General features: G+C 36.3%; 1 protein-coding gene across 2 annotated transcripts in view; it reads right to left on the bottom strand.

Moving 5' to 3' along the window:
• vgll4b (vestigial-like family member 4b) overlaps positions 1-15896 on the bottom strand; it is an 84641-nt gene that overhangs the window by 33606 nt on the left and 35139 nt on the right. The window contains exon 1 of one of the 2 annotated variants that reach the window (XM_081357556.1): positions 2843-3172. The exons of the other annotated variant lie outside the window; for it this stretch is intronic. Within the exon in view, the coding sequence (XP_081213682.1) occupies positions 2843-2921 (79 nt within the window). The 5' untranslated portion in view covers positions 2922-3172. Of the gene's footprint in view, positions 1-2842; positions 3173-15896 lie in introns of those variants that run through there. 2 annotated transcript variants of the gene reach the window in all.

Below are 15896 nucleotides of genomic sequence, written 5' to 3'. Positions count from 1 at the left end.
AATTACACGCAACTAACCTTCAACCAATCACGTTACATGTACATACAACAGTAATATCAGTAGATTATGCATAATTACATGCAACTAACCTTCAACCAATCACGTTACATGCACATACTACAGTAATATCAGTAAATTATGCATAACTACACGCAACTAACCTTCAACCAATCACGTTACATGTACATACAACAGTAATATCAGTAGATTATGCATAATTACATGCAACTAACCCTCAACCAATCACGTTACATGCACATACTACAGTAATATCAGTAAATTATGCATAATTACACGCAACTAACCCTCAACCAATCACGTTACATGCACATACTACAGTAATATCAGTAAATTATGCATAATTACACGCAACTAACCCTCAACCAATCACGTTACATGCACATACTACAGTAATATCAGTGGATTATGCATAATTACACGCAACTAACCTTCAACCAATCACGTTACATGCACATACTACAGTAATATCAGTAAATTATGCATAATTACACGCAACTAACCCTCAACCAATCACGTTACATGCACATACTACAGTAATATCAGTAAATTATGCATAACTACACGCAACTAACCCTCAACCAATCACGTTACATGCACATACTACAGTGATATCAGTAGATTATGCATAATTACACGCAACTAACCTTCAACCAATCACGTTACATGTACATACAACAGTAATATCAGTAGATTATGCATAATTACATGCAACTAACCTTCAACCAATCACGTTACATGCACATACTACAGTAATATCAGTAAATTATACATAACTACACGCAACTAACCTTCAACCAATCACGTTACATGTACATACAACAGTAATATCAGTAGATTATGCATAATTACATGCAACTAACCCTCAACCAATCACGTTACATGCACATACTACAGTAATATCAGTAAATTATGCATAATTACACGCAACTAACCCTCAACCAATCACGTTACATGCACATACTACAGTAATATCAGTAAATTATGCATAATTACACGCAACTAACCCTCAACCAATCACGTTACATGCACATACTACAGTAATATCAGTGGATTATGCATAATTACATGCAACTAACCCTCAACCAATCACGTTACATGCACATACTACAGTAATATCAGTAAATTATGCATAACTACACGCAACTAACCTTCAACCAATCACGTTACATGCACATACTACAGTAATATCAGTGAATTATGCATAATTACACGCAACTAACCTTCAACCAATCACGTTACATGTACATACTACAGTAATATCAGTGAATTATGCATAATTACATGCAACTAACCTTCAACCAATCACGTTACACGGACTGCAGTAATATCAGTAAATTATGCATAATTACATGCAACTAACCCTCAACCAAATTCTAACCCTATAGTACATGTAGTTTCAATATTACTCTGTATTTAAAAGTATAATTATACTGTAACAATGACACCTTAAAATAAAGTGTTAATAAAGCAAGGCTCAACATTAACACTTGCCAGGGACAAGCATATGAAGAGGCTTAATGTCAAGCCCTGAATAAAGAAATCGTCTTTTATTTGACCTGATGCACAAATGTTGATGGTAAATCTCAAGCCCATCAGGTGAAGAGAGCCACTGGCACCTCATGTCCGGGCGAGTGAACGGGTCTAGAGGACTGGATCACATTTCTGCTGTCTTGACATGTGATGGTCCACAACAGCAGGCTAGTGTAGAGATGCACGCTCAGTTTACCTGCTTTTCTACTCCATCCACAGCTCTATTGAACCCTATGGCCTCACATGTTACTCAAGCCAATACAGCCATACACAATGTGCCACAGTGCAGATGAACAGAGAGAGAGACAGAAGGAGAGTAATGGTATGAGTACATGCTGCGGATTGCAGAACATGCAGCACAGGAATCCGCATACTACACATTTCTCATGCACACTTCAAATAACAACAACAATAATAATTCAGTTCTGGTCAGAGGTAATATTACATGTCCTTAATAAGCATTTGACACAGTTTACTTGCATACTTGCTGTTGGTGCATTGTAATTACTTCTAAAGTACTTGCATTTAATTAAACTCTGTAGTTACACTGCTAACATAATGCAACCATTACCCTTACTTTACTCCTCAACCAAACTACACCTCTAATGTATTAACCTTTTATTCCAGAGCAACATGTAGTACACAGTACCTCTAATCCATAGTATTGCAAGTATTTAATGTTAGCATAGGCAACCTAATGTAAAATTCAGTTAATAATATTAAAAAGAACAATTCTGAGCCAATTCCTGACACGTTCTGCACTTTACTAGTTAATAAAAAACATTTTTTTTTTTTAAAGTGGCCAAAAACATTGATATTTAAAAAGCATTAATGAATAAGTGTTTATATTTGGTTCTGTAAAAACAATTGTAAACACTTTTTTTCCCCAAAGTAATTATTGCAAATATTCCATGCATTCACTTGTTTAAAATGAGCACTTAGAAACAGTGTATAATTACCGCTAAATGCTGTTTTCGACGTGACGTCAAATGGCAACACGTTATTATTGTTTTTTCGTGATGCAAAAAAATAACTTTTTCCCCATGAACAAACGAATACAAAACTTCTTCAGTCATTCTTCTTAAACCTGAACCTTAAAAACGTTAAATCTAAAATCTACGTTAGAAGTAAATAAACATCGTAAAAGTCGCGTGAAATAGAGAAAAACAGCGCGCGCGCTCGCGACAGCCCAGCGAGACTCGGTGACGTCACGGGCGTCCGTTATTTTCACTGCCAAACACTTCATTTCACTAACCAAGAGTCAGAAAGCAGTAAATGGGTTTAATCTTACCTTCGTAGCACAGCATGCCAATGTTGTTGTTCATTTTGTCAAAGTACTGGTTCAACAGGTCCATTTCGGTAAAAAGCATTTATGGACTTTTAGTCGCAGAAAAAACAGCTTCTCTTCTTCTCTCGTCAGGAGCGCGTGTAAAGGCCCAGCCTTTAACTTCAAACAGAGCGAAAATAACTAGTATAACCCGACCTGGTTGAGTCCCTAACGAGTAGAAGTACTCTAACGCGAGTTTAAAGAAACTTTAAGAAGTTTTAGCGTATGAAAAGAGTTGTATTTAGGGACAAAGGGGTCGCGCCAGTTCTCCTCACAGCCCGCTGTAAGTCGACTGACACGCGCAGCCTATGAGCGCTAAGAGTCCTCCTCACGCGCGCCAACTCTCGCGAGAGTTCCCCCCTCCCAAACGCATGGGAATCGGGAGAAGAAACGTACAAAACAAAGAGAAGTTACCATGGAAAGTCATTTTTAACATTTTGTAAGCAACTACTCGCCATGGGACTCTTGAGTTACACATGTAACTTGTAATATTTGCTTTTTAACAGCCATATTTATCAATCATTACCAATGAAATTGTTATTGTAATCACTCTACTTGTAATTGAGAGTAAGTACTAGTCTAATGTAAACTAGTAAAAGGGAATTGCTACTTAAAAGGATATAGGTACAAATAATAATCTAAAAATAGTTACTTGTAAGGAATGAATTAAAACAACATGCACAGGAAGGAATATCTCCAGATCATTTCCTTAATTTGTTTTAAAACAACTAAACTGTTTATGGATCCACTTCTGTATTAAATCTTAGATGAACAATATTGTCATTTTTATGCAATGATCTATATGCTATCAGCCCAATAAAAGTCACTTGCTATAATTATTATAGAATATTCACAAGACAGAAGTATAACTTGAGTACATCACGGGCTCCTGAACTCTGATGTGGTTTCCGACACTGCCCTCTGCTGGAGTCTCCGAGCATGTGCAGAAACACATCAGGCTTTATAAGAGCAGATAAACTCACTCAGATAGAGATTTCCAAATGTTATCAGAATAATATCCATGTTATTATCTGGCTCAAAATCGGAGACTGGGGCTCATATTTCTAAATATAATATCTAAAAGGATATTGAGATACTTTATACTTCTTGAGTTGTCCTTCATTGGCATATACTGTAATGTAAGTGTTGCTAAAGTCAACAGATTTAAAGTCCCCCTGTGGTGAAGATCCAGCGTTTAATGTTGTTTATGTGTCTATGTGGTGTGTTTAATCTGCTTTAAGACAAACCATGTGTAAATTCATAAGTCGACAGCATTGCTGAGTGTTTCCTCCTTAAAACTGCAGTGAACCAAAGACAGTCTCAAAAACACGCTTTGAAATCGCTGGTGTTTCTGACGTCACAAACTACCTTGTAACCAATCAGATCAACGTGTGATCGTCAACCAGTGGATCTCTGAGCTGAGGGAGAGAAAAAGGTAAATCCAGAAAATTAAATTCTGTTATCATTCACTCGCCCTAAAACAATAGTGAGAAACATGCCATTTAAAGGTCCCGTATTATGCCCCTTTTCACAAGATGTAAAATAAGTCTCTGATGTCCCCAGAGTGTGTATGTGAAGTTTCAGCTCAAAATACACAACAGATCATTTTTTACAGCATGTTTAAATTGACATTTTTTGGGGCTCAGAAAAACGCGCTGTTTTAGTGTGTGCCCTTTAAATGCAAATGAGCTGCTGCTGCACGACCCAGGGGGCGGAGCTTCACGAGCTCGCGCTCAGTCTCTCAGGACAGCTTCATCTCACGGAATGATGATAATATCAGAAACTCTCAGTAACGGTGTTCAGTTCGAGTCGGACAATAATGCCTACAGAGTCAGATTGCTGTATAGAGATGAAACAGGTATAGTTTAGTAGTTTAATTACGGTTATTATAACGTATTTGTCATCTGCTTGTATGTATCCATTATTTATTAATAGCCTACAAGTCTGCTGTCTGAATGATGATCAAACATATACTGATGAGTTTAAAAAAGTTTATTGTACATCACACAAAAGATGAAGCGTCAGTTTTACTTCAGAAAATCACCGTAAGAGCTGAGTAAACACAGTAAGTTATTAGAAGTGCGCAAGTACATAAACGAATTTCGGTTGAGGGAGCATTCCTGTGGGCGGAGGTTAGTCAAAACACGGTTCTAGTGACGTCATTAAAGAAGGAAGTAGAGGGATGTAGTCCAAACGGGCCGTTCGATGTAGTCAACTTCTGTTAAATAAAATATCTCGCTTGGCATTGAACTTTGAGCTTTATAATTTTACAGATATTATTTATACTCTAACAACAACATTACAAACTAACTAAAGTTTGAAACATGGGATCACGAAGAACGGGACCTTTAAATCATTATGTGCTAAAAGCTTGAAAGCAGCTCAACATCTACATTGTTACTGAACTGAATCAACTCTGAACTTTTTATATATATATATATATATATATATTACAAAGCAATAAAACAATACAGATAAACATGGAAAAAAGTTATCAACACTGAACTGAACTGAATCAACACTGAACAGAACGCTGAACTGAACTGAATCAACACTGAACTGAACTGAACTGAACTAACACCGAACTGAACTGAATCAACACTGAACTGAACCACTGAACTGAACTGAATCAACACTGAACTGAACCACTGAACTGAACTGAACTAACACCGAACTGAACCACTGAACTGAATCAACACTGAACTGAACCACTGAACTGAACTGAATTAACACTGAACTGAACCACTGAACTGAACTGAACTAACACCGAACTGAACCACTGAACTGAATCAACACTGAACTGAACCACTGAACTGAATTAACACTGAACTGAACCACTGAACTGAACTGAACTAACACCGAACTGAACCACTGAACTGAATCAACACTGAACTGAACCATTGAACTGAACTGAACTGAATCAACACTGAACTGAACCACTGAGCTGAACTGAACGAACACCGAACTGAACCACTGAACTGAACTAACACTGAACTGAACCACTGAACTGAACTGAACTGAATCAACACTGAACTGAACCACTGAGCTGAACTGAACGAACACCGAACTGAACCACTGAACTGAACTGAATCAACACTGAACTGAACTACTGAACTGAACCACTGAACTGAGCTGAATCAACACTGAACTGAACCACTGAACTGAACTGAATCAACACTGAACTGAACTACTGAACTGAACCAACACTGAACTGAACCACTGAACTGAACTGAATCAACACTGATCTGAACCACTGAACTGAACTGAATCATCACTGAACCTTTTTTTATTATTAAACACTACCAAGCATTAAAACATTACAGATAAACATGGAAAAAAACGACAAAAAGATACACAGACACAAATAAGTTATCAACACTGAACTGAATCAACAATAAAATGAAACTGAACTGAATCAACACTGAATGGAACGCTGAACTGAACTACTGAACTGAACTGAATCAACACTGAAATGAATTTCATAGGGCCCCAAAAAATTTTTTTTTAATTAAACTTTTAATAAATTGATTGCACAGGGCCGACTGAACTGAAACAGGAAACAGGAAGTCATGACTTCTCCTGTCCTGATCACTGAGGTCAACTTAAAAACACACCATGTAAATGGGAATATACTTCACTTCAGTTGTACTCACTACAATGTGAAGAGGTGCCAATAATTTGTGAAAACCATATTTCATTTATTCCACATTTATATTTTGTGTAAATTGACTGAAATTAAAAGTTAGATTTTTCTAAATATTTCGAATAAGTGGCCAAAACTCATTTTCACAGTCCGTTTTGACAGATCACCAACTCTCCACGTATGATCAATATATCAGTTCTGTAAAAAGGCTTTGCATTAGAAGTGTGTTGAGATCTGAGGCAGGCGGTAATGCTGTTCAAGAGTTCACTGTGTCGAAACATGAAGCTGAGATGATTAATCCTCCTCAGACTGCAGATGATCACGCTACTCCCTCAGATCTGGCCTGTCTGAACTCCACCAGGTCTAGGATCATGAGCTGGACGCACGGATTAATCAGGGCGTTTCACAGCCGCTCTGTCTGCAGGATCACAGTCGATGTTTCAACACATGATCACCCTCCAGATCATGTCATATTCCACTAATGAGCCATTTCCATGCCATTGATCCATTAAAAACTACGTCAAATCCAAGCTTTAATCTGTCACAGGCTGTTAGTTGAGTTCATCATTATACAACCAGTACTTAAAAGTTCACTCAAAAATGATCATTCTGTTATCATTCACTCGCTCTACAGAGAAACAGACTGTGATTTAAATCATTGCTTGATAAAAGCTTGACCAGCTCAACATCAACATTGTTACTGAACTGAATCATCACTGAACTGAATCAACACTGAACTGAATCAACGCTGCACTGAATCAACGCTGAACTGAATCAACGCTGAACTGAATCAACACTGAACTGAATCAACGCTGAACTCAATCAACACTGAACTGAATCAACACTGAACTCAATCAACACTGAACTCAATCAACGCTGAACCGAATCAAATCTGAACCGAATCAATGCTGAACCGAATCAACACTGAACTGAACCAACACTGAACTGAACCAACATTTTTTTTTTTTTTTTTTTTTTTTTTTTTTTTGCCAGGGTAACAAAAAAACAATGCAATGCATTTACCTTAAGAGGACAAAAAGGATGAATACAGAGATACAGTTTTCATTGCTTTGGGATTAACAGAGTTTTGGATAGTTTCCATGTATTTGTCTAGATCATCTTTGAATAGAGAAAAGAGAGGTTTAGAGCCTGTAAATTTTTGCTTATGTATGTGAAATTTAGCTAATAGGAAGCACAAATTAATTATGTAATATTGTCCGGTTTTCTCTTTTGGGTAGTCAAACAAGCCAAAGAAAACATCTTTAAAACAGAAAGAAAAGTCACTTACAAAATAAGATTGGATAAAAATTAACAAATCTGACCAAAATTTCTCAGTGTGGGTACATTGCCAAAACAAGTGAATGACATTTTCCTCAATAGAGTGACAAAAACAGCAATTCACTTCAATGTCTGACTTATATTTCCTAAGAAAGGCTTTGGATGGGTAACATTTGTGGATTAATTTAAATGTTATTTCTTTTACTTTATTGGTAAGCAGATACTTATGAGGCAAAGACCATACTTTTTCCCACGGTAAATTCTCTACAATATTATTCCAGTATGGTATTACATAAGGAATTGTCGTTATTTCTTTCTGGAAGAGAGCTCTGATTTTATAATTTCTTTTTTGTTGCTCTACAGAAAAGCATACATTTCCAATCATTGTGTCAGTTAAGTTCAAAGAGTAAGTGCATGGCCATGGAAATGTAGAACCTTGCAACAGAAAAGACACTCCAGAGGGAATTGCATTGAAAACAATAGCATATTCATTAGCAGTTATAGGAATTTTATATTTCTGTAAAAAATCTAAATAGTTGTAAAGTCTGCCCTGTGAATTAAAAAGCTGTCCAACTAAAAGAAGGTCGTTTTTGAACCAGTTGTCAAAAAAAAGTGATTTATTCTTGTAGAGAATATCCTTATTGTTCCATAAGTAATATCTGTGTGGGGAAAAGTTGTGTTTGTATATTAGGGACCATGCCAAGAGCATCTGCTTATGAAAATTAGAGAGTTTGACAGGGATCTTTGTAACATTATAGTTGCAAAGTAAGAGAAAATTCAGGCCACCTACTTTTGAGAAAATATAATTAGGGATGATATTCCAAAGTGAAGAGGGATTATTGAGGGAATTTTTAAGCCAATTAATTTTAAAAGTGTTGTTCAAGGTAGTAAAATCTAAAAAATCAAATCCTCCCTGTTTTATTGAATTCATCAGTACTGATTTTCTAATAAAGTGGGTTTTATTTTTCCAAACAAAATTATTTAACATGCTATCAACCTTTTTTAATGTTCCTTTATCAACCTCCAAGGAGAGAGCTGCATACGTTAGTCTTGATAATCCTTCAGCTTTTGAGAGTAGAATTCTTCCTCGTATCGACAAGTCTCTCTGCAACCAAGAATTGAGTTTCTTTTGGGTTTTCATTATTAGAGGATCGAAATTTAGTTTACATCTTGTTTTTTGGTCTTTATGAATTACAATTCCTAAGTATGTTACTTGATCTTTAACAGGGATATTGCATATAGAGGGAACATTACAGCTTTTGATTGACATTAACTCACATTTTTTAATATTTAGGTACAGACCCGAAGCTCTGGAAAAGGAATCAATCAATCTTAAAGCTAAAGGGATTTGAGAGGCATCATTCAAAAACAAAGTGGTGTCATCAGCCAGCTGGCTAATAATAATTTGTCTATCGTCAATTGTAATACCTTGTAAATTACTACTGGAAATGTGCAGAGATAAAAATTGCGAGGCAAGCAAGAATAAATATGGAGATATCGGACAGCCTTGTCTTACTCCACGTGACAGATTGAATCTTGGTGAGGTTCCGAATTTTAACTTAATAACACTATTATTATTTCTATACAATGTCCTGATGGCTCTACAAAACGAATCTCCAAACCCAAATTTGGTAATGGCTTGAAATAAGAAATTGTGCTCAAGTGAGTCAAAGGCTTTGTAGAAGTCTAGGAAAAGCAAATAGCTATCATTAGGGATGAGTTCCTCGTAATCTAAAATATCTAGGACTAATCTTACATTATTCGTAATGTGACGTTTTTCCATAAAACCTGATTGTGATTCATCAATAATACAATTAAGGACATCTTTAATTCTTTTTGCTAAAATTAAAGCTAGAATTTTATAATCATTATTCAAGAGGGTTATCGGTCTCCAATTTTCTAAACATTCTTTATCTTTATTTGGTTTGGGTATCAAAGTGATGACCCCTTGAGTCATGCTTGGTGGAAGTGTTTCCGATTCCAGACTTTCTTCAAACACCTTTAGTAAGAAAGGGGATAAGCTCTCTGCAAACATCTTATACAACTCAGAGGTTAAACCATCACTGCCGGGACTTTTATTATTTTTTAAACTCTTAATAGCCTGTAGAATTTCTGATTGGGATATATCATTATCACAAGCTTCTTTATCTTCTAAAGGAATAACTTTATTTTGATTAATAGATTCAAAAAAAGATTTGGCTGAACTGTCACAATATTTTGATGTATACAAGTCATTATAGAATTTGGAGCAAAAAGAAGCTATTTCCCTAGGATTCTCCAGAACTCTATCATTTGTTCGGAGACGATCAACAGAAACATTCGCAGCATTGGATCTTTCCAACCTAAAAAAGTAGGCTGAATTTTGCTCTCCTTCTTCCAGCCATTTTTTCCTGGATCTAACATAGGCTCCTTTAGCTTTGGATCTATAGAGGTCATCTAATTTACTTTGAAGTTTGGAATATTCAATGCTTTGAGTATCTGTCAATGGTTCCTTAAATGATATAGCAGATAGTTGTGAAAGAACTTCATCCTCTAATAATCTATTTTGCTTTGCTATATTACTTCCAAATTTTCTAAAAAATTTCCCTAATTCATATTTTAAAAGCTCCCAGTTACGTCCAAAAGCTTTTTGTGATTTAGCCCTTTCCCAGTAAATTTGGATTAGATCAGTAATCTGTTGTTTGGCCCTTTCATATTTAAGGAGGGAGCTATTTAATTTCCAGAGCGACGGTTTGCAGGCATTAATTGCGATATTTTGTGATAAATTAACTAAAATGTAAATGGCATTATGGTCAGTCAGTGGGCTGTTACTGATATTAACAGAGATATTATTGCTACACAATGTTTTAGAAATCAACCAATAATCAATTCTGGACTGCCTTGAATGGTCTTTGTTACTCCAGGTGTACTGTACTACATCCGGATACATTTCTCTCCAGATGTCAACTAGGTCAAATTTATCCATAAATGCTACAAGATTTGAGTTTGGGGAAACTGTTTTTCTTGGAGGGTGCCTATCTAGCATGTTATTCATAGCTATGTTAAAATCACCACCTAAAAGAAGAAAAGCGGAAGGATATTTGCCTAAAGCATATGAAAGTTTTTGATCTAGGGTGTTAAATAAAGCACAGTTTTCTGTAACAGAGTTGTAACCATAGATGTTGACAATAATCAACATAAAATGATTGACAACAACAACCATTAACAAGAAGTGTCCTGAAGGATCAATACTGGTTTCCAAAATGTTACCATTAAAATTATACCTCATAATCCCTACTCCCGCAGAATGTTCTGACCCATGTGACAACCAAATATCATTGCCCCACTGTGACCTCCAAAATTTGGCATCTTTAGATGTAGAGTGACTTTCCTGGAAAAAACAGAAATCTACTTTGTGCCTCTTAGAAAACAAAAATAAAGCCTTCCTCTTAATGTTGTTTTTCAAACCCCTGGCATTTAAAGAAAATAAAGACAAAGACATACAAAATTAAACTAGAATTATAATACCTGAAGAACTAGGTATGAAACAGGATATCAATTAGAACATAAGAAACTAGAATAACACAAAAATGCAGTAGTTCGCCTAACTCTGCAACATTATATAGAACCAGAAGTAAGCACAAGGGCATGAGTAAAAGTCTTTTTCGTTTTGTTTCTTTTAACCCTTTTATCTGTTCTATTGGACTTTCGTTCCTCTTTCAGTTATCAAGTTTTTGGTACCTTAATTCTTCAGAACGAGCACTCTCGTCTCACTGACAGAAAGTTATGGTTTCAAAAGTAAAAATTCCGTATTTATGACCATTGTCATAAACTAATAATATTCCAAATAAAATAAAATAAAAATTGCGTTGAAGATCCAGCATGAACAAACAATATCAAATGGGAAACGCTAAGTAGCATACTACAAAAAGTCTATCCTCTGTCTGAAGAAAAAAAAAAAAAAACAGTCCGTGCCTACCGGAGAGTACCAGACAGTGGTGTGTTGAAGCTTCGGCGAGGATGCCACAGCATCATTCAGCCTTGCTGATTATTTGCAGAAATCTTTTTACCGTCAACATATGCAAAGGGCCCTCTGAAGCCTGCTCTCTTCCCCTCCTTTCTTGCTCGTTCCACAAGTGGCCAAAGTTTGTTCCTGGCGTCTTTGGTGCTTTGCGTTAAGTCTTCAAAAATTCGGATTTTCCTTTCTTTGAGAATGGCCGCGGTTCTGGCATCCCTCCAGATTTGATCTCGAACGTTGCGTGACAGAAACTGCACGATGATGCGACGGCTTGCGCGAGCTCCCTCAGCGCGTGGGCCCAGTCTGTGGGCGATGTCGAGCGTGTAGACGAGCTGGTCTGCGATCTCTGGAGAAACTTTGCCGAATAAATCGATTAGAATTTTCCGAACATCTTCTCCTCGCTGCTCCTGAATACCGGACACTCGCAGATTCCACCTCCTTTTATAGGCATCCAGTTCCTCGCATTTATCACGTAGCACGCAGTTTTCCTTTTCCAGTGATTCCACCCTGTTCTGCAACGAGCTCACCTTGCCTGATACCTCTTCAATTTGATTGCTCATAAACTCAAGCGCCTCAGTCACACTGTTTAACGAGGCCGTATTGACTTGAACGGTCGTCTCGAGGGATTGCATTCGATTCATAAATTCCAATTGCATTTTTTCAACTCTCTCCAAAACTTCCATCAGGTTCGAATTAGAGACCATCTGAATATCCGACGCCGATCTTTCACCCAATTTAGATTTTTTGGCAGGCTGTCGAGGAGTTTCAGGAAGGGGAATTTTACATCCTGATGTATTCTTAGCGTCATTCCCTTTGAACGAGGCATCCAGAGATTTCTTCGCGTATGAGTGCATGGCACCTCGAGTAGGCTTATCTTCTTCCATCGCGCTCGTTGAAAAGTTAGAAAAACAAAAGAACGAACAAAGACTTTCTCAGATCAGTAAATAAATTATTACTTTGTGCCCTTTTACATATTAAGTCTTTTGTCAACTATATAATGAATGCAGAGCTTCGGCACAGGGATGTCACTCAGTCGCCATCTTGGCCCGCCTCCCCGACTCCTGAACTGAACCAACACTGAACTGAATCAACACTGAACTGAATCAACACTGAACTGAATCAACACTGAACTGAACTCACTCACTCAACTGAACTAACACTGAACTGAATCAACACTGAACTGAATCAACACTGAACTGAATCAACACTGAACTGAATCAACACTGAACTGAATCAACACTGAACTGAATCAACACTGAACTGAATCATCACTGAACTGAATCAACGCTGCACTGAATCAACGCTGCACTGAATCAACGCTGAACTGAATCAACGCTGAACTGAATCAACGCTGAACTGAATCAACACTGAACTGAATCAACGCTGAACTCAATCAACACTGAACTCAATCAACACTGAACTGAATCAACACTGAACTGAATCAACGCTGAACCAAATCAAATCTGAACCGAATCAATGCTGAACCGAATCAACACTGAACTTAATCAACACTGAACTGAACCAACACTGAACTGAACTCACTCACTGAACTGAACTAACACTGAACTGAATCAACACTGAACTGAATCAATGCTGAACCGAATCAACACTGAACTTAATCAACACTGAACTGAACCAACACTGAACTGAACTCACTCACTGAACTGAACTAACACTGAACTGAATCAACACTTAACTGAACCAACACTGAACTGAACTCACTCACTGAACTGAGCTAACACTGAACTGAATCAACACTGAACTGAATCAATGCTGAACCGAATCAACACTGAACTTAATCAACACTGAACTGAACCAACACTGAACTGAACTCACTCACTGAACTGAACTAACACTGAACTGAATCAACACTGAACTTTTTTTTTTTTTTTTTTTTTTATTAAACATCACACAGCATTAAAGCAATACAGATAAACATGGGGGGAAAAATAAACAAAAAAGACAAAAAGGATACACAGATACAAATAATTGCCAGGGTAATAAAAAACAAAAACAATGCAATGCATTTACTTTAAGAGGACAAAAAGGATGAATACAGAGATACAGTTTTCATTGCTTTGGGATTAACAGAGTTTTGGATAGTTTCCATGTATTTGTCTAGATCATCTTTGAATAGAGAAAAGAGAGGTTTAGAGCCAGTAAATTTTTGCTTATGTATGTGAAATTTAGCTAGTAGGAAGCACAAATTAATTATGTAATATTGTCCTGTTTTCTCTTTTGAGTAGTCAAACAAGCCAAAGAAAACATCTTTAAAACAGAAAGAAAAGTCACTTACAAAATAAGATTGGATAAAAATTAAGAAATCTGACCAAAATTTCTCAGTGTGGGTACATTGCCAAAACAAGTGAATGACATCTTCCTCAGGAGAGTGACAAAAACAGCAATTCACTTCAATGTCTGACTTATATTTCCTAAGAAAGGCTTTGGATGGGTAACATTTGTGGATTAATTTAAATGTTATTTCTTTTACTTTATTGGTAAGCAGATACTTATGAGGCAAAGACCATACTTTTTCCCACGGTAAATTCTCTACAACATTGTTCCAGTATGGTATAACATAAGGAATTGTCATTATTTCTTTCTGGAAGAGAGCTCTGATTTTATAATTTCTTTTTTGTTGCTCTACAGAAAAGCATACATTTCCAATCAGTGTGTCAGTTAGGTTCAAAGAGTAAGTACATGGCCATGGGAATGTAGAACCTGGCAACAGAAAAGACACTCCAGAGGGAACTGCATTGAAAACAATAGCATATTCATTAGCAGATATAGGAATTTTATATTTCTGTAAAAAATCTAAATAGGTGTAAAGTCTGCCCTGTGAATTAAAAAGCTGTCCAACTAAAAGGTCGTTTTTGAACCAGTTGTCAAAAAAAAGTGATTTATTCTTGTAGAGAATATCCTTATTGTTCCATAAGTAATATCTGTGTGGGGAAAAGTTGTGTTTGTATATTAGGGATCATGCCAAGAGCATCTGCTTATGAAAATTAGAGAGTTTGACAGGGATCTTTGTAACATTATAGTTACAAAGTAAGAGAAAATTCAGGCCACCTACTTTTGAGTAAATATAATTAGGGATGATATTCCAAAGTGAAGAGGGATTATTGAGGGAATTTTTAAGCCAATTAATTTTAAAAGTGTTGTTTAAGGTAGTAAAATCTAAAAAATCAAATCCTCCCTGTTTTATTGAATTCATCAGTACTGATTTTCTAATAAAGTGGGTTTTATTTTTCCAAACAAAATTATTTAACATGCTATCAACCTTTTTTAATGTTCCTTTATCAACCTCCAGGGAGAGAGCTGCATACGTTAGTCTCGACAATCCTTCAGCTTTAGAGAGTAGGATTCTTCCTCGTATCGACAAGTCTCTCTGCAGCCAAGAATTGAGTTTCTTTTGGGTTTTCATTATTAGAGGATCGAAATTTAGTTTACATCTTGTTTTTTGGTCTTTATGAATTACAATTCCTAAGTATGTTACTTGATCTTTAACAGGGATATTGCATATAGAGGGAACATTACAGCTTTTGATTGACATTAACTCACATTTTTTAATATTTAGGTACAGACCCGAAGCTCTGGAAAAGGAATCAATCAATCTTAAAGCTAAAGGGATTTGAGAGGCATCATTCAAAAACAAAGTGGTGTCATCAGCCAGCTGGCTAATAATAATTTGTCTATCGTCAATTGTAATACCTTGTAAATTACTACTGGAAATATGCAGAGATAAAAATTGCGAGGCAAGCAAGAATAAATATGGAGATATCGGACAGCCTTGTCTTACTCCACGTGACAGATTGAATCTTGGTGAGGTTCCGAATTTTAATTTAATAACACTATTATTATTTCTATACAATGTCCTGACGGCTCTACAAAACGATTCTCCAAACCCAAATTTGGTAATGGTTTGAAATATGAAATTGTGCTCAAGTGAGTCAAAGGCTTTGTAGAAGTCTAGGAAAAGCAAATAGCTATCATTAGGGATGAGTTCCTCGTAATCTAAAATATCTAGGACTAATCTTACATTATTCGTAATGGAATCAACACTGAACTGAATCAACACGGAACTGAACTCAATCACTGAA

This window comes from Scardinius erythrophthalmus (genome assembly GCF_964197995.2).
Source record: "Scardinius erythrophthalmus genome assembly, chromosome: 25".
Taxonomy (NCBI): Eukaryota; Metazoa; Chordata; class Actinopteri; order Cypriniformes; family Leuciscidae; genus Scardinius; species Scardinius erythrophthalmus.
This window is presented reverse-complemented; position numbering and strand designations above follow the sequence as displayed.